At 49.7% G+C, this 12959-nt stretch overlaps 1 protein-coding gene across 2 annotated transcripts in view; it reads right to left on the bottom strand.

The window, feature by feature from the left end:
- UNC45B (unc-45 myosin chaperone B) overlaps window positions 1–12290 on the bottom strand; it is a 30768-nt gene extending 18478 nt beyond the window's left edge. The window contains exons 1-8 of one of the 2 annotated variants that reach the window (XM_065910517.1): window positions 12147–12290; window positions 11302–11469; window positions 10583–10619; window positions 9147–9322; window positions 7629–7718; window positions 3779–3946; window positions 2798–2966; window positions 813–983 (exon numbers count right to left, since the gene is read on the bottom strand). In XM_065910517.1, the coding sequence (XP_065766589.1) occupies window positions 813–983; window positions 2798–2966; window positions 3779–3946; window positions 7629–7718; window positions 9147–9322; window positions 10583–10619; window positions 11302–11469 (979 nt within the window). In that variant the 5' untranslated portion in view covers window positions 12147–12290. The remainder of the gene's footprint in view (window positions 1–812; window positions 984–2797; window positions 2967–3778; window positions 3947–7628; window positions 7719–9146; window positions 9323–10582; window positions 10620–11301; window positions 11470–12146) is intronic. The other variant, XM_065910518.1, reaches the window with a different exon arrangement.
- Window positions 12291–12959: the final 669 nt, after the last annotated feature.

The following is a 12959-nucleotide window of genomic DNA, read 5'->3' as shown; positions in this document are numbered from 1 at the left end:
AAACCGTGTTGTTCGGCCTAGATCCTAGTGCAGAGAGAAGTCTATTGTCAATGCCCAGCCTTTGTGATATACGCAAAGAAGACCAGAACTGGGGCGGGGAGGAAGGGGAGTGTTGAGTGGAGGAGGCTTAAGCACTAGAGGAATATGTTCAAGTCTAGGCACCTGCACATGAACTTTGCTGAGATCTGCGAAAACCAAACAAGAGAAGTGCTGTATCAAAACAGAATAAAGGTCAAGCTGATAAAAGCTGGCCTGAACATTTTAGAAAAGGTATGGTCTAAATGTCATGATACCTGTGGGAGAATTTATCACAACAGATCATAAAGCCGTAAGTATGATTCCTGAAGAATTGAAAGTGACTTAGGGCATCTCCAGGGGTGACGCCCTGGAGCTGACAAATTTAATGGATGTTTTCTGGAGCACTGTTACTGGTCTTTGTACAAAGTACACTGAAGTCATTGCTCCCTTCTGGAAGGCCTGCATTTTGCCAGTGTGAGACTTCAGAAATGTTACTCCCATTGGTGGAGTTTTGTTTGGATTTTTTGGCGTTTGCCTCACTTGTCAGGAAACTCCGCCCAGATGTTTTTGACTATGTTGTGTGTGTTCAGACTCTGAATTCAGAGCCTGAACCTACACCTTCACCAGTCCACTGGAGGATCCTAACATGCTACTGTCTTTTCCTGGTTTTTCAGTTGGGAATGAAGACCTCTCCCAGACAAGAGCCACACTCCTTCCACCTTCTGCTTGTTGCCTGGTACCCCGGTGCCCACTGGAAAGGCTGGCATGAGCCCCAGACCCTCCCACCTCCTCACCGTTATCAACCACGTAGATGGTGCGGGAGTTATCGTGAATGGCGAGATCTTTCCTGGGGACGTTCTTGTTGAGCAGGTTCAGGGCCTGATCCCTGCCCTGGCCAGACACCTTCTTACTGATCAGCATGTCAAGCAGGTGGTTGGTGATCTGCTTCAGGTCCTTCTTGGAGTCTGAGGAAGGAGAGGACAGGGGTGAATGGAGAGAACTAGGGTGTCTGAGGTATACAGGACCGGGGATGGCTGGGACTTCTGGAAGGACTCTGGAAATATCGAATCCACTGCTTCCCAGATCTTGGAATTTCCCAAGAGAGTATCCTGTCTCATTCCAAAGAAGGGAGGGAGACTTCTAGACAACACCCCCAAGGGTGATCAGAAAGGGGGCAGCAGAGGATGAGGTGGTTGGATGGCATCACCAACTCAATGGACGTGAATCTGAGCAAACTCCAGGAGATAGTGAAGGACAGGGAAGCCTGGCGTGCTGCAGTCCATGGGGTCACAAAGAGTCGGACATGACTTAGTGGCTGAATAACAACAACATCCAAGTTGAATTCCAATGTCATTAAATAGATATTTATATGAATGGATAGGGGAAAAAAAAGACTGGAAAAGGACTTCCCAGGTGGTACAGTGGGTGGGAATCTGCCTGCCAATGCAGGGGACACAGGTTCGATCCAGACATCTTACTGGGAAGGTCTGGGACGATCCCACATGGCTGAGAGCAACTAAGCCCGTGCACCACAGTTATTGCCCCCCCCCAGTCTAGAGCCTGCAACTCCTAAAACCCATGTGTCTAGAGCCTGTTCAACAAGGGAAGCCACTGCACCGCAATGAAGAGCAGCCCCATGCACCACACCTAGAGAAAGCCCAAGCACACCAGTGAAGATCCAGCGTAACCAAAAATAAAATTAAGTAATTAGTTAGTTTAAAAAACGAGTTTTTAAAAAAAGAAAAAAGACTGGAAACTTTTCCATGACAGTGATGATAGTCGCTATCTGGAGGGATATTTTCAGGTCGTTGGGGTTTTTGTTTCATCTTTACGTATTTCTAAAATTTTCCAAGTTTCTCCAATAAGCCTCTGTTACTTTTTTAAAAACAATTTTATTTTATTTATTTATTTTTGACTGGGCTAGGTGCTCGTTGCTGCGTGAGCTTTTCTCTAGTTGTGGTGGATGGGGGCTACTCTGTAGTTGCCAGGTGCAGGCTTTTGTTTGCAGTGGCTTCTCTTGTTGCAGAGCACAGCCTCTAGGGTGTAGAGGCTTCAGCTGATGCGGTGCCCAGGCTCTAAAGCACCGGCTCAATAGTTGCTCCGGGGCGTGTGGGATCTTCCGGGATCAAACCCACGTCTCCTGCCCTGGCAGTGGGATCTTTACCACTGAACCACCAGTTACTTTTTAAAACTTTTTTCATCTTGCAAAACTGAAATTCCCATTAAACAACTCATTTCCTCCTCCCCCCGACCCTGGCAACCAGCATGCAACTTTCTGTTTCTATGAGTTTGACTGTTTTAGAAAACACAAGGAATTCCTTGGTGGTCCACTGGGTGGGACTCTATGCGTCCACTGCAGGGGGCACAGGTTTGATTCCTAGTCAGGAAACTAAGGTCTGGAGCTGAAATGAAAACGAAGAAGCCTCATATATGTGGCATATACAGTATTCGTGTTTTTGTGACTTAACATAAGGTCCTCAAGGTTCATCTATGTTGTAGCCTGTGTCAGAATTTCCTGCCTTTTTAAGGCTGAACAATATTCCATTGTAGAGACAGACACCACGTTTTATTTCTCCATTCATCCATAGATGGGCACTTGAGTTGCTTCCAACATTTTTGCTCTCATAAATGTGACTGTGCCTCTGTTATTTTTACAGTCAAAAAATAAACGGAAAATATAACCGGGTCACCTCCATGTATGCGAATGCTCAGTCTGAGGTAGTAACTGGCACTTCCTTGCCCCCACCCCCACAAACCAAAGTTGAAAACCATCTCTTACCCAGAACCAGGGCCTCTTCCTTCCCCCGAGGCTCTTGTTTGTCCTCCCCAGACAGAGCATCGATGATGGCCTGGAGCAGGTTGCAGACGGCCAGAGACATCTCCTCGTTCTCCACGGCCATGAGGCTGCAGATTCGGTCTATCCGGACTGCGTGGAGGATTGCTGTGGCCTAGACACCCCCAGCGAGAAGCACATGGTCAGCTGGCTGCCCCTCCCTTCCAACTGCCATGCAGGTTAGGGAGCGGGTGAGGGCCGCCCCATGCAGTCAGGACAGAAGCCCAGACAGCCGCTGTCTCATGGGGCCTGTGGCCCCGGGCAAGCCCCGGACTCAAGCCATGCCCCTTTCCAGAGGGATAGAGCTGCGCCCTCCAGTACCGTGGCCTCACGCCCCAGGGGAGGCTCTGAACGTGTGTAACACAGCAAGCTCACACTGAGATGGGCTGTGCGTGTAAAACACACCCTGGGTTTTCAAGACTTAGTATGAAAAACCGTGAACTCTCACAGCCATTGCATTCAGCTCTTCCTCAGAAACCACTTTCAATATCTTTGTTTGAGTGTGAAAACGTCAGTCACTCAGTCATGTCCGACTCTGCGACCCCATGGACTGTAGAGCCCACCAGGCCCCTCTGTCTGTGGAATTCTCCAGGCAAGAATACTGGAGTGGATAGACATTCCGTTTTCCAGGGGATCTTCCCAACTCAGGGATCAAGCTTGGGTTGCCTGCATTGCAGGCAGCTTCCTTACCATCTGAGCCACCAGGGAAGCCCTTATTCTTTGTTTAGTAAGACCCATTCTCAGCTCAAAGAAACAAACCAGAGGATCAGTCTCTGTTGAATCTGGGACCACACAACCAAGGTTGAGGGGGGCCGCTTTAGATGTCGTATCAGGGTCTATCCACGCCAGCCATGCCCAGCCCACAGGTCAACGCCCTGTCCTCAGACTGGCAGCCCTTTGCTCCACGAACCCCGCCCCTGCCCTCACCCTAGCTCGGTGGCTACTGCACACGCCCGACAGTGTTCGCACTGCAGCCAGCATCAGCTCAGGCCTCTTCGTGTCCAAAAGCTGCATCAGCAGGGCCACGCCGTTGTTCTGGAAGATCCTCTCCGCCCCTGCTTCTTCACGGCCGAGGACAATGAGGTTGTTGGCGGCCTGAAGGAGCAAAGGTAGCAACGAAGGTCAGGGGTGAAGTCTGGCTCCTGAGACCTTGACCGTGAGCCAAGTGCAGGGGCTGGGGCAAGGACCGAGTCTTCAAAACTTCTTTATATTCTTTTGCCCTATAGCCCTGCTCCTGGGAATGTAGCCCAAGAACATAATTCAGAACAAGAAACAAAGTGACTTGCAATAAAGACCAGCTGGATGAAAATATATTGCAGCCATTAAAGACATAAATGAAACGACTCAGAGGCAACTTGGAAAAAGCATGGGTTTGCAGAAACAGAATTACAGGTTCACTCTGATGGCACTTACGGTAAAACAAAACTGTGCGTATATGCTTGTGGATAAGGACTTTTAAAAGGTAGGAAAGGGTGGTCCAGTGGTGACGACTCCACTTTCCAATCCTTGGGAGGGGAACTAAGATCCCACAGTACCCCTAACCCTGGTTGGGGAACTAAGATCGCACATGCCGAGGAACAGCTCAGCCTGTGAACCACAACAAAAGGTCCCACAGGCCGCAACAAAGACCCAACACAACCATATAAAAATGTTTTTAAAGAGAAGAGTAGGGAAATGTTAAATTAATTCATCAAGGAGGCCATTAGTCTGAGGTGGCTTCAATGCCTAAGCAACTAAGTAAGAAAACCCAAACCACACTTTGCTGTCCAGTAGAAATTAACACAACCTTGTCAATCAACTACACTTCAATTTAAAAACAAAACAACTGCAATGAAAAAACCCTAACCCTATACTGTCTCAAGGTTAAGAAGGACAACCAATCACAAATAGGTAATGAGCCTTTCCCAAATAATGCCAACTGCTTAAGCTACAGCCTGGGCTTCACAGGTGGCCCTAGGGGTAAAGAATCTGCCTGCTAAAGAAGACACAAGAGATGTCGGTTCGATCCCTGGGTCAGGAAGATGCCCTGGAGAAGGAAATGGTAACCCACTCCAAGTATTCTTGCCTGGAGAATTCCATGGACAGAGGAGTCTGGCAGACTACAGTCCAGGGGGTTGCAAAGAGTTCGACACGACTAGGCATGCACACTTTTAAGCTACAGCCAATCAAATAATTCCCTTGCTTTGCTTCCACCCCTTTTCTGGTTTTGTTTGTTTTGTTTTGTTTATATATCTGCAGCACATGGGCTCAGGAGTTGCTGCACTCAGCTTTAGTTGCCCCACAACATGTGGGATCTTAGTTCCCGACCAGGGATCATACTGACATCCCCTGCATTGGCAAGAGGATTCTTAACCACGGAACCACCAGGGAAGTCACACACCTCTTTTTGATAAAAGCCTTTTCCCTAGCTCTTGCTGGTGGAATACTCCCGACCACTTCTGGTTTACGCTACCCGGTTCAAACAAATTTTGCTCAAACTCTTAGAGTTTTTAATATGTCTTAGTTTATCTTGTAACAGAATTGGTTTTTACATTGGGGATTCTTTTCCATTAAACATGTTCCTTGAATATGGTTTGGGCATCTTTATTGTTCAAGAAAATCTGAAGTTGCAGGAGGTTCTCAGAAAGATTGAAGGTTGTGATGGACAGAGAACGCTAGATGGGATTTGAAAACCCTGGGTGCCACATGCTAGCCACCTGATCTTGGGCAAGGCATAGCATTCCGTGGGTCTCAGATCCCTATCCGTAAAAATAGACAGTTGAGCTGTATTTTCAAGTCTCTTCCCACCCTGGGGACACACACACACACACACACACACACACACACATATATAGGATATAGATATAAGATATTCTGTATGTGTGTGTGTGTGAGTCCTCAGGGTCTCTCTCTCTCTCTCTCTCTCTCTATATATATATATATATATATATATATATATATATGTATATGTATATGTATATAAAGGATATCTTGAATATTCATTGGAAGGACTGATAACTGAAGCTGAAGCTCCAATACTCTGGCCACCTGATGTGAAGAACTGACTCCCTGGAAAAGACCCTGATGCTGGGAAAGATTGAAGGCAGGAGGAAAAGGAGGTGACAGAGGATGAGACGGTTGGATGGCATCACCAACTCAATGGACATGAGTTTGTGTAAGCTCCGGGAGTTGGTGATGGTCAAGGAGGCCTGGTGTGCTGCAGTCCATGGGGGTGGCAAAGAGTTGGACACGACTGAGTGACTGAACTGAACTGAACTGAGGATATAAAAGGATATAAAGCCTTCCACCTTGAGGATGCATTCATAGTCATCCCTCAGTATCCACAGGCTATTTTTTCCAGGACCCTGGTGGATCACAAAATCCATGGATGCTCAAGTCCCTTACATAAAATGATGCAATACAGTTGATCCTCCTAACTGCAGGCAACCAATTGTGTGTTGAAATCCCTTAAAAGGCCCCAGATCTGGAGAGAAGGGCTTAAGCAGGACCTGAGACCCTGAGATTGGGCAAAGAATTCATGAAGCAAGAAAAGGAGGAGGTGGGCAAACAGGTGGAGAGTAAGAGGTTGGTGCGCAAGCTTAGTTGTGTCTGACTCTGTGACCCCATGGATTGTGCCGGCCAGGCTCCTCTGTTCATGGGGTTTTCCAGGCAAGAACACTGGAGTGGGGTAACCACTTCCTTCTCCAGGGATCTTCCTGACCCAGAGATTGAACCCCCTTCTCCTGTATTGCCGGCAGATGCTTTACCGTCTGAGCCACCAGGGAACCCCCCAAGAGGCTGGGGAGGAGGCCAATTAAAGAATTCCAGGCAAGCATGAGCAGAACCATCATCACTCTATCAGTCAAGGGCTTTGTACTTTTCAGAGTACAAAGTACTGCTTTTATATATATAACAGCTCATCAAGTCCTTATAAGAGTTTGTTATAAAAGATACTTGCATATTTAAAAAAAATTTTTTTACCACATCCGCCACATGTGGGATCTTAGTTCCTTAACCAGGAATCAACCCCAAGTTGCCTGCATTGGAAGGCGGAGTCTTAACCACTGGATCACTAAGGAAGCCCCAATATCTGCATATTTTATGATTACTGATCATAAAACTAATAAAAATTCCCCATGCATCTTCTGTTACAATTCTTATATTCAGATATTCATTTTTTTCCCTCTGAAGAAGGAAAAAAGAAACATTTAAAAATGCAGCAAATTTGGTTAAGAAGATGGTATTAGGAATAAACATCTTCATAATTCAGAATGATGCTGCAATATTTTGAAATGGAATAAAGCATTATTTTGACGTGTCACTGTTTCTCAGGCCCAAAACCAGGGTGAGGCAAGTAAAACACTCGCCTTGGGTGCAGATTTTACAGGGTACGAAAAACTTCTGTAATCAAGATAAATGGTATTGAATGCATTGTTTAAAATATCAAAATCTATGCACTGCAAAAAACAATACATGAAGAACAAAATGCCAGAAATGTAAAGACAGGATTCAACCCTCATTGTTCTCATTGTTGAGCATGACTCAACATGAGCACCCCTTGTGCTGAGCATGACTCTCCTCGTGGTTCTCACCCTAATCCTGGCCCTTCTTAGAGTTCACGCTGTTTCCTAAAGGGCTTCACGTTTGGCCCATCTTCGTCTCCTTTCTCCCAGGAGCCGCCCACCGGCACGAGTCGGGGGCGTCACCGTCCGGACACAGGGGCGGAGCCGCAGAGGAAGCAGCTATCTGCGCGCCCCTAGAGCGCCCTCTTCCGGTTCGCTGCTTGCCCAGCACTTACCTTCTCCAGTTTATCCGCTTCACTGTTCCTGTCCAGGAGAATCTCAAACATCGTCTGAACCCTCGAGTCAGTGGAGAACTGCACCCGGAGCTGAGGAGAGAGGAGGGAGTGCGGAAGAAGGCAGGTGAGCATCCCCATCATTTCAGTCAGCTCCGCTTAAAGGTCATCTTAGTTAATACTCGGGTATACTCTTTCTGCCTGCCTCCATCACTCGTTCATCCAACAAACTGCTGAACTACTACTATGGGTCAGATGCTGGCAGATGCTAAGGATAGAATGGGAGGACAAAATCAAATCCTTGCTCCACAAAGCTTACACTTTACATTCGAGGTCCCATTTAGTCTTAACAAGGCAAGTCTTGGAAGACAAAAAGATCATCACCCCAATTTTGCAGCCTCGCCTTGTTAGACGTTTAAATATGGGCTAAAACAGGAATGTAACTCCAGGGTCAGAAACATGAAGCAGCTTTCAAGTACCTCTTGAAATAAATGTAAACCATTTTTTCCTTCTTTATTCCTTTTTAAATATTCATTCATTCATTCACTTGGTTGTGCCCAGGTCGTCGTAGCAACAGCACACAAGATCTTTAGTTGCAGCATGTGGGATCCAGGTCCCTGACCTGGGATCGAATCCAGGCCCCCTGGATTGGGACCACAGAGTCTTAGCCACTGGACCACCAGGGAAGTCGCTAAACGATTATTTTGGAATGTCTCATCCCTCACTCTCCCAACCCCAGTCCCAACCCCACTGCTCTGAAGCTTTGTTCTGCTGGGCTACAGTGCCACCTATTTCCATCCTGAGGTCATTTCCTTTCAGGAAGTCACTCATTCACCACCCCTTCTCTGGTCACTGGTTGGTCTGTATTTTGACAGCCCTTGAGTCTGCACTCTGGACAGTACACTGTGGTCCCTCCATGGGGCTGCCCCAGGATCCAGAAGTCACTGTGACCTGGAGCAAGGAGATGCATGATCAAGTTACCCTTCTGCTCTCACAGTGGGGAGACTGACACCCCAATATTTTTCTACGTCCCTCAGAAAACTGGTAGCTAAGTGAGGACAGAGGGCGCAGGACTCCTCATCTCTGGTCCAAGTTCCCTGAGCCCTCTCCGTTTTCCTAGAAAAGATTCCCTGTTCCTGCTGGTTCCTGGCTCTCCTGCATCCCCCACCAACATCCTCCCCCCAGTTCCCAGGCTTCTCACGCTCCCTTGGTCCTCCTAGAAAGAGAGGAAGATCACAGTGAAGACGTACTAAGTTGCAATTTTTTTTTAACCCTCCATCTGGAATTGAAAAGACTGGTATGCTAGTGCTGTCTGGCTTGTACCCTTGAACAAACATCACGGCATCTCTGATCACTCACAGATAGGTGCATCTGCCCGGCTGTTCTATGCCACGTGACCACTCCGTGCAAGGGAGTGGAGGTAGGCCAGCCCTGGTGTCCCGCCGCCCTAACGGGTCCCTACTAGGAATGGGGAGAGGTGGCCGAGGCTTGTGGGAAGGCCACCTTCCGGGTCCAGCCCACCTTGTCCTGGATGCTGGCGTTGAGTCTCCTCAGTGTCTCCTGGAAGCTCTGGTTCTGTGGCTCCAGGGTGGCACAGCGCTGCACGTCCTTGAAGGCCTGGTCCAGCTTGCCCAGGTGCTCCAATGCCTGGCATCGCCGGTACAGAGCCTTGATGTCCGAGGAGTTGATGTCAATGGCTAGTGAGGGATGCAGGCAGAGTCTCAGGGTGCCGGGCGGCAGACCACCTTCCCTCCTCCCCCACCACTGCCCCCAACTCCAGGGCTTCCAACTCTCCCTTGGAGAGTGTGCATCCTTATAGACCAGCTTTGTGGAAGGCAATTTTTCCACGGACTGTAAGTGGAATGTGGTTTGGGGATGATTCAAGTGCATTACATCTGTTGTGCACTTTATTTCTATTATTAGGACATCAGTTCCACCTCAGATCATCAGGCATTAGATCCCAGAGATTGGGAAGCCCTGTGGTAGACCATCTGGTCCTAGGCTCCCCTTAGTTAGGGAGGTGGTAAGAATCACTGTCTCAAGGTCGGAAGGGAGCTTAAGGCTCATCTTGTCCAATTCCTGACTCTCCAGTCTCGGCTCCTTGATCCCTGCCAAGTACTAATCCAGTTGGTTCTTGCATACCTCCAGCTGTGGGGAGCACCTTCCATCTCAAGGCAGACAGCTCCTTCAGAAAGCCCTTCCCTCCTCCAACCTGAAATCTATCTCCCTGTAACTTTGCCCTTTTGTCTTAAGTCCAGTCCTGGAAACTGTGAGATGAAATCCAATCCTTCTTCCTTATGACCAGCCTCTCAGGAATTTGAAAGCAGCTCCCCGTCCCACCTGGGAGTTCCTTCTCTGACCTGAGGCCACTTTTAGGCTTTTCACAGGATGTGTTTCCAGTCCCCTCTCCAGCTAAGTTCTTCCCTTCTGAACTCACTCCAGACTATCTCTGTCTCTTCTTAAAAATTAGTGACTCAATCAAAAGCCAAGACAGACCTATGCAGAGGAGAACCCCCTTCATTCTGCATATTATAACCCTAAAAATGCAGCCGGAAGTCGTCCCATTTTGATCATGCTCTTACATCTAAGTTCTCTCAGACCTTGAGGCACTCCGAAACCAGTGCTGATATGCGTTTATTTCTCCTAGTGGCCGTGGAATAAACCCGTGAACACATCCTAGCCTCCACCAAAGTGCCTGAGTCCTTGCTGTGACAAAAGGATTTCCAGGAGCATCTTTCTAAGAAAAGAAGTTGCCCCAGCATATCTAACGTGTAAAACTGTGACTTAGGGATGGCTTTCCTGGAGCACTCCGTTCACACAAGGATGGTCCATCTGAAGCCCTGCCTACAACATCCAGGATGGCATTTATACAATCTGTGAGTGTCAAGAGCCTCTTAGACTAAACAGGGATGCCGAGGAGGGGCGTGGAGGGCAAGGTCAGAGCAAGGGGGGCTCACCTCTCGAGGCATCGGAAGCCGCCTGAACATAGCTCTCCTGAAGAACGGGGAAGGAGGAAACTTGGTTAATGCGGACCCAACACAGAGACAGCCAGAGAGGGTCCTGAGGTGAGACAACAGGGCTTGCTGGCCGCTGCCACTGTCAGAGGCCAGAGGCTCCTTGCTGAGCATGGGAAAGTGGACAAGATTCAGGCACACTCAGGCTTGAACCTGGCTCTGCTGCTGACAGGAGGGCGTGGCTACCCACTCCAAGGTTCTTGCCTGCTGAATCCTACGGACAGAGGAGCCTGGTGGGGTCGCAAAGAGTCAGACACGACTCCAGTGATTTAGCATGTACACACTGCTGCTAACTACCTAGAGCTTTTGGGGAAGTTATTGAGCCCTCCTCTTGAGTCCTGAGCTTCCTATCTGCAATATGGGTACAAGAGTAGCGGCAACCTCATGGTCTGTGGTTAAGATGCCACGAAATAAGCTCTGAAAAGCCCCTGTCCTGATGCCAGTTCCCATGAGGCTGCTTCCCATGGGATGAGAACTGTCTCCATGGATGACTTCCCCGTCTCCCAGAGGAGTGGGTCAGGCGATGGGTACCAGAAAGCAGGGGGAGGCTCCCTGCTCCAATCTGAGGGTTCCAGGAGGGCGTGTGACTGTCGGGAGGAGGGAACTGCCTCTCACCTGCATCCCAGTTCAGCCCTCAGTTCCCACCCCTCTCCATCCCAGACCGTTTTCAGGCCACAGGCCGCCCGGTTCCGATAGAGCGTGGCCAGCAGGGCCTTATCCTTGGTCAGCTTCAGGGCCTGGCTGTAGCTCTTGGTGGCGGCCTTGTAGTCCTGGAGCTGGAAGTGCTGGTTCCCTTCCTCCTTCAGCTGCATCGCTTCCGCCTCGGCCATCTGTCGGGACAGGAGAGCTCCCTCCAGACCCGGGGCTGGGCTCCTGGTCTGAGGTCTGGAGCTCCAGGGTCCCCACCTACCAGGATGGATGGGGAGGATGCTACCTGGGAGGGAGGGAACCAGAGGGACCCACCCCTCGCCCCCGCCAATCCACTGCCCAGGAGGACATCACAGCGTCTGCTAAGAGTGGGGCCCAAGCTGAGAGGGGTCTCAGCATCTCTGTTCCTAGGGAACTCTGCTCAGTATTATGTAGCAACCTAAACGGGAAAAGAATTTGAAAAAGAAGGGGTTTCCCTGGCAGTCTAGTGGCTAAGATCCCACGCTTCCAATGCAGGGGGCCTGGGTTCCATCCCTGGTCAGGCAGCTAGATCCCACTTGTTGCAACTAAGACCTGGTGTGGCTAAATAATTAAATAAATAAAAATAAATAAATTTTAAAAAAAAAGAATAGATATATGTATAACTAAATCGCTTGGTACACCTGAAATTAACTCAAAATTGTTAACTATACTCCGAATTTTTTTTTTTAAAGAAGAGTCCCTGTTCCTCCCTCTATCTCCCTCCCAGCAGGATGGGTAAAGCCACCACACCAAGGGCCTGAATTCTCATGCAGGCCTTAAAATGCCTGGGTTCCGCCTTCCCCCTCCCCAGTCCCAGGAACACTCCGGGCCAGCTCACTTTCTCTCAAGGACAGTGTTCTCAGTCCGTCCTCCTGGGGTGCAGCTCCTCTGTGTGTGAACCCCCAGCCGGCCAGCGTCAGTCTGCCCCTCCCAGCCCCCATCCAGGAGACTTTATCAGCCCAGCCAGTGGCTCCGGACCATATTTGGCCACAGGGGCAGGTGCCCCTGGCGTCTGTCAGAGATACTCCGGGACCTCCCCCTCCCCAGACTGGACAGTCATTACCACGTGGAGGTTCCAAGGAACCTCTGTCCCTGCATCCCACTCAGGGCCAGTCCTGGGGGCACAGGTGCTCCTAACCCCCCAAAGAATGATAGATCCAGAGGAATGGGAGCACCCCCAGCAGACCCCCGCTCCCTAGGCCCAGCTCGGATGCCCCTTCTCCACCTCCCTCCCAGATAAACAACCTCCTCTCCCCTCCCCCCACCCCTGCTATTTTGGGAGCAGAGTGACAGCTGAGGGGCTGGCCGGCTTCGACACACACAGAGCAGCTGCCCAGGTCCCAGGCCAGCTGGAGACTTCCAGAAGCGCCCTTCTGGAGGGAGGAGGGAAGAGGAGGGAGGGAGGAAGTTTCCTTTCCCTCTCCCCCTTGTCCACAACTCCCCTGCCACTTCCACCCATTGAAAACGGCCTTGTTTTTCAGAAAGATCCATGGACTTTTTGTCTCACTTGAGTGGAAGTGGGTGGTTTGTTCCACTCTGCGCATCTTCTGCGGCTCTTCCCTGTCTGTACGGACGGTCTGTATTTGGCCTCCCTCCCCGCCCCCAGGGTAGGAGCCCCCTGAGGATGGGCTCTGTATGTCCCCCACCGGAC

Source organism: Muntiacus reevesi, chromosome 18 (assembly GCF_963930625.1).
Source record: "Muntiacus reevesi chromosome 18, mMunRee1.1, whole genome shotgun sequence".
NCBI classification, from domain to species: Eukaryota; Metazoa; Chordata; class Mammalia; order Artiodactyla; family Cervidae; genus Muntiacus; species Muntiacus reevesi.
This window is presented reverse-complemented; position numbering and strand designations above follow the sequence as displayed.